The 10167-nt window shown below is 39.0% G+C and overlaps 1 protein-coding gene and 1 long non-coding RNA gene across 2 annotated transcripts in view; both read right to left on the reverse strand.

The window, feature by feature from the left end:
* LOC106807676 (cystine/glutamate transporter-like) overlaps positions 1-7216 on the reverse strand; it is a 9210-nt gene extending 1994 nt beyond the window's left edge. The window contains exons 1-5 of the mRNA XM_014810095.1: positions 7031-7216; positions 6107-6151; positions 5565-5688; positions 5185-5288; positions 3648-3747 (exon numbers count right to left, since the gene is read on the reverse strand). Of these exons, the coding sequence (XP_014665581.1) occupies positions 3648-3747; positions 5185-5288; positions 5565-5688; positions 6107-6151; positions 7031-7215 (558 nt within the window). The 5' untranslated portion in view covers position 7216. The remainder of the gene's footprint in view (positions 1-3647; positions 3748-5184; positions 5289-5564; positions 5689-6106; positions 6152-7030) is intronic.
* Positions 7217-7562: 346 nt separating this feature from the next.
* Positions 7563-10167, reverse strand: part of LOC106807680 — a 16662-nt gene continuing 14057 nt past the window's right edge. Inside the window, exon 3 of the long non-coding RNA XR_001393694.1 lies at positions 7563-7573. This is a non-coding gene — a long non-coding RNA (uncharacterized LOC106807680). The remainder of the gene's footprint in view (positions 7574-10167) is intronic.

Raw genomic sequence — 10167 nt, forward strand, 5'->3', positions numbered from 1 at the left:
AGACGTGAATAAAAACAAAACTTGATTTTAATTACTCCTGCTAATAATAATGAGACTAATCGTGTGAGACGTTCGCGCCACCATTTACCCAGTCAAAATGCATTTCTTATTCTAGTCAATTAAGACTTCTAAGTGTTCTAACTGTAATAATCTGTAAGGCATGCCAATCAAGCCAGCCCTATTCGTTTGGCTTGATTGGCAGGCAGCTCTAGCCAATACAACCATTGTTGTAATATGAGGTTATGAAAAACACGTAAACCTAGTCTAACATGGCCGACCTAGCAATAATATTTAAGAAGCATAGCTATCTCGCTCTGGTGGATTGGTCTAATAGATAATAATAATAATAATAATAATAATAATAATAATAATAAGAGATCGTTCACAATTATCAACATTTTCACAATCGTACAAACCGTACGCTGGGGGAAGGGGGAGGGTCAATGCCCGCCGTACGCTTTCAGAATTTTCAAAATTTGTACTTGAGCGCGACAGGCGCCATGTTGACTCCAGCAGCAAATTAAGGGCGCTATACCTATGCATACATACGAATGGGTGTTCGTTTGTATTCTACACTAGGAAAGTGCTTTCGTTGAAATAAAATCGCATTTCATTTCATGACGGTATTACTATTTTTATAAATATGAATACTTGTATTATTTCATATTCATACTTTATTTGTTTCTTTTGAGAACTTGAAAAATAGATTCAAGAGTCATACAATGTGTTCAGAATAGCTTAGAATAAACCAAATTGCACCTTTTTTCAAAAAAATTTCGGGGGGTTTAACGTTGAATTAAGAGTTCATGTAGAAATGATGAAGTAGATCCAAATCCAGAACTTGTGTGGTAAACTGTATAACCTTTAATATCTTAAACATATCACATCTCCTTACACACAGACAAAGACCCGCGCACACGCGCGGTCGCGTGTGCGCGTACTCTCGCGACCAGAACCCGAATCTTCCTTCCTACGTCTCTCTTCTCTATATTTCCCCAAAACTTATACCACATCCTGCACGCACATGTAACCGTTCTCACAGATCGCGTTCACAATGACCCAAAAAACTGCGTAACCTAAAACCCGCTTATCCGCCAACTCTCTGTAACATCAATGCAGCCGCCCAATATGCGCGACGCTGCGTCTACGCAGACTAACTGGTCACCAAACAACCCTAGTATATAGACTCGCTGACTACTTCATGTAACACGTGCAAAACACATGTTACATTATCTCCCTTTTCTCCAAAACGATGACTATACCCTGTCATCGATTCAGCGTCCTCGCTGATCTGCACTTTAACCTGAACCTAACCAATTGCAAAAAAAGACTACCCTAATATCTTCCTAACTCCACCCAACGAGAGAAACGTCTTTCTGTCCGATTAAACAACCTACAATCAATACCCAACATAACTACAATCAAAATACAATAAGAAAACACATATGAAGCGTAGAAAACAAGTCACGATAAAGTTTGATCACAATACAAGTCAGAAACTCAACACATTTGGCAGTGAACATTTTGATATCGCTGAAATTACTCTCACTTTTGCGTATTTTTAGGGCTGTAACGTACGTGGTGTATGCGTATATGCCGACACAGTTTGTTTCGCTCACCCATTTTAAGTATTTCCGTCTCGTTCATCTCTTGCGTTTTTGTTCCGTTCGTGTGACTGCATCCTTCTCTTCCTTCTTCGGAATCTATTCTTCCTTTTTCGTCCTTCTCGTCTCCGTTGACAAGCCTTGGCGACGCGGCGGCAGCAACGGTCCTCCTTCTCCACGATCTCCAGCCGATCTTCGTCGTCATCGTCATCGTCGTCGGCGCTATAGCGCAGCCTGGCTCCCATCTCATCATCAGAACTCGCTCTTTCCGTCCCTCTCTCCCTCTCTCGCTCCGTCATTCTTCCTCTGTTTCGTTGCTGGCCCGTAGATCGATATAATAATGAAGTAACTTGCGTTGTGTCCGCAAAGGGATACCCAAGTTTTGGACTGTCACGGCAACCAAAATGTAACGTTAGAATGAAGATATAAATTCAAAACTTTTGTTGTAGCCGGAATAATCTTTAATAACTTGCACAGTTTAGCCACATCTCGACAATCGCACAAAGAGACAAAGAACGCACACACGCGCATACGCGCGTGTGCCTCCTTCCGCGACCAGAACCAGAATCCCCTTCCTACATTTCTTTTCTCTATATTCCCCCCGAAACTCATACTACATTCTGCACGCACATGTAACCGTTCTCACAGACCGCGCCCTACCCCCATTTCACAATGACCCTAGAAACGGCCGACCTAAAACACGTTTACTATTCTCCCTATAACATCAATCTAGCCGTACAAGATGCGCGACGCTCTGTCTAGCTAGACTATGACTAAAACAACTAGAAGTCTAGCTCCACTGACTAATTCATGTAACACGTGCAAAACACATGTTACAGGGGCATGCCCCCGGACCCCCCTAAGCTGGGCGAGCTTCTGCGGCGGTCGCTTTGCTAGGTCAACGTGACGTGCAAATACGCATTTGAATCCATTATGCGCGTTTTCCCCAAACTGGCTATTACCTCCGTTGTCTAATTTTCCCTCAGAAAAAACCTTGAGTCTACACTATTGCCCGCCATCGTGCCGGTTGGTTACACAGACAGTCTGTGTAACCAACCAGCACGATGGCGGGAAATAGTTCTAGCCGCGCTGGTGACCTGGATCAATTGTTGAAATTCATCAACGAGGATGTATTGTCCACAAGAACCCGACCAACAAATACATGGAGTTTATAAATGTCTTTGTGTTTGTGAATGATCAACGTAAACGAGCAGATGTTGTGTCTGAAGGCCAGAGAACATGCATTCTTCATAGACTCCAGTCCAATGCAATATATTGGGCACCGTCCTCAACAGGTAAATACTATTTTGTCATTTTGTAGATAATTCACCATCATCACTGTCATCGCCATCTCCACCACCATGATCATCATCATCACCATCTTTATCGCAATCATGATTGCCATCAACACTGTCATCATCATCATCATCATCGTCGTCATGATCATTATCATTGTCACAATCAGCGTTAGCATCATCATCTTTTTGAGAAACAATCAATCAATAAAACTAAGCAAACAGGATATAAATCTTTTACGCATTTCTTAATATTTTCCTTCGTTTTGTAGCAAAATTAGACTACAGGCAAATCCCTTTATATTGAGATCATTGGGACCACCAAATTATGCTTGTTACAATGAATTCTTATTTATTATAAACAGTATTTAATAATTTTGATCTATTTCCACTTGTTTGTGCCAGAAAATTTCATTCTTTATATCAAGATTTTGTTACATCCGTGCTCGTTGTAACAGGGTTTGCATGTAATTCATATACATGTATCTCTATGACATTGTAGAACAGTGTGAAAAAAATCAACATTTGTTTTCATATACTTTTAGGGGGAAGGGGGGGGGGTCTCGAAAAAGTGTACTCTTTGTACACTTGTGAAAATATTGATAATTGTGAAAGACCCCTAAATACTACTACTACTACTACTACTACTAGTAGTAGTAGTAGTAGGTAGTAGTAGTAGTAGTAGTTAGTAGTAGTAGTAGTAGTAGTATAATAATAATATAACACGGTGTAATAAACGAGGCATTACGCTGAGTATCATTGCAGGGAATGGCGTGTAACGGTGTATGTTGAGCATGCCTATGATGGAAGGCAAGTGTCCTCCATCTCTAGCGCTCACAAAATAGACCCTGGTAAGGAAAAGGCGTTCTTAGTTGCGCATGTTACCGCTGTGGAATGTAGCTTTTATGATAGCATAACGTACGACAATGGTGTGCTACTTCGTGATGGCGGTTGAAATCATGGTAATAACCCGAGCTGCCGACAGCGACTACATAGAATCAGGAGAACGTGAATAGAGAACGCATCTCCATGCATGTAACCCTGCAATTAATTTATCATTGCTGTAATGTCATTTAACTGCCAAATTGTTGAAAATGGCCCGGTTCAGAAACTTTTATCGGTGACACTAATATGTTATTAAAAGGTTTGTTGGGATAATGAGCGTATTTCCTGTCGCAATGTACCAGCGGACTCGAGAGATCAACTGCTATCTGCCCATGAACGCAAAATTTCATGCATTTTTCAATATCTCGTACAGACTGCAAAATTTTATCCTACATCAAACTAATATCGGCCAGGCCCGGGCCAGACGCACACTTAATCGCAGCGTACAGACACAAAATATGAATACTCAACCGGGCTAAAAGTTAGCACGAGTAAACTGCGCATGCTCACTTTAGCGTATTACGTCACGCAACAGACAGCAATGACGGTTAAACAACAGCACGACCTATGGCATTATTAAGATTTGTACTGTATTGTTATAGTCTATAATAGTAGATGAAGAAGAATATTAACAGGTGGCCGAATACACAGCAAAAACTACGACCGGCGTATACTCGAATCTGGGTATCCCATTATAATATTGAATTGGGCCATTTTATCAGCAATTGAAACGTAAACATACACATTGCCATGTCTGCCTTCCCATACATTTTGAATAGCTCTTTTGGCCAAATTGTAATTATAATTTGGCAAAGAGAAGTCTAAAAACAAAATTCCAGACAAAAATTCACACACTACTGTACATCGTATATCGCACCGCATATCGAAATATCGTCCGTACCTGGCCCCGGCTTGCGTCCACACACAATTTAGCGCGGGATAACTTTAGCTAGCACGCTTCGAAGCGGGTCTGGCCCACTTCCATTCGCAGGGCTAACTTAGTCCGGATTAGTGCGTATTAAGACCGGGATAGCGTGTACACACTGAAAAAATTGAGAGCACGCCTGGCCCGAACTAGTTTAACGTAAGATCAAATTTGCAGTCTGTACGGGGTATAGCGTAAACAATGTGTAATTTACCTACTTATATCATAAACTAATGCCGTTGCAGCACAAAACAGCACCACAATAGTTACCGTGGCAATATCTACATAGGGCCTATTATACCTGCTATATATACCTTATATACCTGTTTAATTACTATATATGGCTATTCGTGTTTCGAGGTTTTATATCGGTCAGCGGGATATAAAAAATTAGCTGAAAAAATTAAGAGTAACTTTATTTTAGATATTATATATAATTATATCATACTATTGTATATAAAAATACATGTCTAACCTTCCAGTAGTGAATATGTTACAGTTGAGACCTCCCATCACGGAACACATGACCATGATAGGTATTATTACCGCTATAGGTCCCATGGTGCGTTCCGCAAAAATCTGAAAAACAATCGATACGCTACAGCTACCAGGTGACCGTTGTGAATGAATAAACGTTAAAATCACGAAGACTCACTCAGAAAATATATAAGGCAATGTTCAACCATTTTCCGCGCATAAAAATGTATTGATGAATCATATCTATTAAGTTGCTTCCGCCCCGCGCGAAATTACCACATCTTTCTTGATTTTCTTGATTTCCACAACACAGATTTTCTTGCACCTTATCGGAATGGAGCGCTTGTTTTTAAAATGTAATCTAACTACGCCTCTCACCGCTGCAACAGCACTGCTCCCCAGTATTTCTTCTTTCGTAAGAACTGTGAAGTAGGCAATGTTGCCTAATGTATACACAGTGGTCACGATAGCTATGGAAATGTATATCGTCCTTGGAAGATTCCTGCCACGAAGATACAACACCCATTTATTGATTAATAAAACTGGGATAAAAATAAATGCCATAAATTAAACGCAGTGGCTACGCGTCTGGTTATTCATTACAAATCTCAGCACAGATTCCCAAATCCACGTCACGATTAGGCCACACCCCTTTCAAATCGTCGATTTTACTAGAAAAATACCTAAAGATAAGTAATATTATCGTAAAAACTTATTGTTTGTTTTTTACTGAAAAAATATAGTTAGGTTCACATAAGAAGCATATGACTGGACGCGTAGCCTGGGAGCTGGGCGTCCGGTAACATGGGCGTCCGGTCATATAAATCAATGAGGTTTTTGAGTTACACTTACTCAGTTATAAGTTCGTGCGCTGCGCACACCAACCGCTCTCTAAATTACCAAACATAAATAATAAATACCTTTCAACATCTTTTATCTCTTCAGCACTATAATTAATGACTTCGCTGAAAGAAACCATGTGAAATTGTATATAAGTTTAAGATACCACTCAGTATAGCAATCTATGATTTATCTTCAGCCATTAATTTATCTCTAACACTATATTACTTCAGTTAGTCTGTAATCATAACTCAATAGCTCACTAGTGAGTGATGTAGTATTCTTCTATTTATTCGTTATTCTTTCTTCTAATATTAATCCTTTGTCATAACGATACAATGTGATGACTCAAAGTGAACAAGGTGACTCATGTGATGAACAAATATAGTGATATAACACTTACTATAGCTCTTAAGGTCTATGTCCCCTTGACCTCTGTTTGACCTGGCTCGTTTAGCTATTTCTGACTAACCCTAACCCTATATATATATATATATATATATATATATATATTATTATATATTATATATATATATTAGTCAGAAATAGCTAAACGAATCAGGTCAAACAGAGGTCAGGGGGACATAGACCTTATCTGCCTTACTATATATCGCGTATGCAGAATGAAAACTGATATATGTTATTCTCAATGAAACCATATATTTCCGATCTTCCGGTCATGATTACAACCTTAACCGATTTCAAGTTCTAACCTTAAGAAACACTTGCTAGTTCGATGTTTTCGTTGTATGATAATTAAATTTATCTCTCCCCACTAAAGCTATCCACACAGGCGTACCCAACAAGATAAACTGGGCCACAAGATAACCCTTTCTCAGCAAATCTAAACATAAAAATCAGTGTAACACTCGACTTGTTCGAACAGCTGCCATACAGTTTATAGCACATAGTAAATAATATGTAATAGCTTATGCATAATGCAATATGTAGCATGTTATATATGGTACATAAGGATGTATAATCTAATTTTATGATCGACTTACAAACCGCCGTACGCGAATAGACCGGAATACATCGCCAGGCCTATCTCCCCGATCGAGGACGAGCTCCCGGCGAAGGCAGACTGGAAGCCTGGGATGTCTCCCTCACTCAGGATCATTTGCACAAATCCCATGATAATAATTGCACCCAGTGCCACCAATTTAATGTAGAACATCCAGTTCTGCATGTGTGCGGCCCATGTTACACTCCAGCAGTTCAGAGCTGTCAGACTTACTGCAATAGAGTAAAATATCATGACTATTACTGTCATTATTATCAGTATTAGTATTATTGTTATTATCAATACTATTATTATTATCATCATTGGTGTTAATTGGGTTGAGAGATCCTTGCGAGGAGTGTCACCCAAACATGTAGGTATATACTTACACGCGTAAGCATCGCGTTATCGCTTGTGCTTCGCCTACGACTAAAGGCTTGGCGCGTCGCATGATTTACTATATACATCATGCATACAAGACGTGTCAATACTTGAAGCACTATATACTACAAATAATTATATGACTTATCGTACGGCCTTGTGTCTTCATACATCCTTAGGTCAGCGATATTTGATATACAAAGATAAATGAATGTCACGACATGTACTGAATACCTATAATCCGAGATTCATTATTTATACAGTTGGTATATATCACTGAATGTTTATCACGGATGTAACAGCTATATAACGCGCATAAAATTAAAAACTTGGACGCGTTAAGGTTTTATAGGTTTATAGGTATATAACTTTGACGTGTGTCTAAACTCTAGCATTTAGAGTGCGAATATATTCCCAACTGTAGTCATCCGTCTAACAACACGAAGTAGAGCAGTTATTCAAACACCTCTATATCGGTTGTCATTTCCTAACGCTGACTATATGCGATATTAACTGCGAATAATATTAATATGCGAATAGCACGGAAGATGTGTTTGAAAACAGAAAATGTTTAGTGCATTACAAAGAATTAAAGCCGTGTGAAAGTTCCTTTTACAAAGTCGCGTTAAAAATACGTTTAGAGTATCTAATAATTTTTTTTACTAATGCGTATCGTTGAGAAATAACATAGCTACACATTACTAGGTTTAACATACGTATTTTTTGGGTTCGCATAGGCGTCATGCAAGGTTAATAAAAGTTACAACGGAAGTGCAGTTTCGTTAAGCGCACGGATTAGGGACACACGATGTCAACACGCGCGACTGCCACGTACCTACCGGTTTCGCGCACACCTATGTCTGATAGCCTTGACCTGGCGTTCATAGACACTGTACTCTGACACTACAGCTTTCTAATAGATTTATTACTTCGTGTCAGCGTTGAAGTAACGTAACAACTTTCACGTGAGTACGTTGCTACCATATAGATAACCTATAGATAATACAGATAATAATATGGTTATCTATATTATTTCTATGTTGCTACCGGGTTTGCGTAATAAATCATCAAACGTCTTTGCCTGAAGGGTTTACCGTCTGCTCGCATTCCTTTACATAAGAGCAAAATGTACTTAAGAGCAAGCATTTCCTTACTTAAGAGCAGAATAGTTTTATCTATAGGCGAAGACGGAACTAGGTGCGCATATATAGGTACGTTATCGTTCTTAAAATTTCGGTAAATGTTTATTAGGAGTTAATTAAAACGAACTGGCATGTAGCGTACAGCATTGAAAACATGTACTGCCAAACCTGTTAGCGCTTACCTCTGTAGAACAGACACGAATTTATAAGGAACTTATAGGATTTTATTAGTTTTACATTATTATGACATCATTGGTAACATAAAGAGTTTATGTAAGATATGTAACTATCTAGTGCAGATAAGGTCTATGTCCCCCTGACCTCTGTTTGACCTGGCTCGTTTTTTTATTTTAGCTATTTCTGACTAATATATATATATATAATATATAATATATATAAGGTTAGGGTTAGGGTTAGGGTTAGGGTTAGTCAGAAATAGCTAAACGAGCCAGGTCAAACAGAGGTCAGGGGGACATAGACCCTACGAGCCTATCTAGTGAATGTGATATCAACGTCTGGCATACAGCTGGTTAAATGAGAGAACGTTGAGAAATGATCCAGATCCAAATCCAGTAAACATGGTAATAAGGCGATGGTGGAATGAGAGCTCTAGCAATCTGGAGGAATATCAATTCATTACAATCTCACTATANCCCATTTGGCTCGAGCCAAATCATGACCGTGTGAACGTGACTTATATAGGGCCTAATGTAGACTGGTACCCGGTCGACAGTTCCACACGCTACACTTGTCAGTGTAGCGAACACAAGCGAAGGATATACGCCGCATGCCGGAGTGAAGGTGGTGAACGGGTACCAGTCTAGGCCTAATGTAGTGAACGAATCAGCAGCTGGTCTACATTTCCGCGCGCGTGTACAGTGAAGTCGGCATATGTTTCCATGTTCCAAAGTATGGTCGTGACGTACACTGACGTCACGCACGAACTCGGCTATCTCACTGATCTCTATAATATAATCATATTATAGAGATCAGTGGGCTATCTCCGAAGTTGAATCAGAGCACTTAAATCAACTTATGATTTAAGTTTTTCAAATTTTATGTTTTGAAATTTAATTCAAAGTTGATTTAATTGCTCTGGTTGAATGCATACAGCTGATGATGCTGGTGGTTGCGTGCTATGTCCTACTCCCTAACCCTAACCCTAACCCTAACCCTAATTAAATTTAATTAACACTAATAAATTAAATGTAATTAAAAAAATATATATTTTAATGAATTGTTGTAAATAAATCATGTAAATAGTTGCGTTAATTAGGAAAAAATTGTTAAATAGATGAAAATGAAAAAATAAAAAAATGAAAAAATACACAAATGAGATTCGAATCAAAAACATTCAGACTCAACACACGCCGGCGTACGAGCTCGCCTATTCAGCGTTATTGTAATAAAATTATAATATTATGAATGTGCCATGCATACATGGATGTGCGTCACTGATCTCTATAATATGTATGATATATATCAGGAGTAGATAATAGGGTACTATCTACTCCTATTATCTACTCCTGATATATATTATAGAGATCAGCGCAAACTCCACGACAGATGGCGCTCTCGCTCTGGCTCAATTCTACCACTGCCACAAGCTGATTTC

Source organism: Priapulus caudatus, unplaced genomic scaffold (genome assembly GCF_000485595.1).
Source record: "Priapulus caudatus unplaced genomic scaffold, Priapulus_caudatus-5.0.1 Scaffold228, whole genome shotgun sequence".
Taxonomy (NCBI): domain Eukaryota; kingdom Metazoa; phylum Priapulida; class Priapulimorpha; order Priapulimorphida; family Priapulidae; genus Priapulus; species Priapulus caudatus.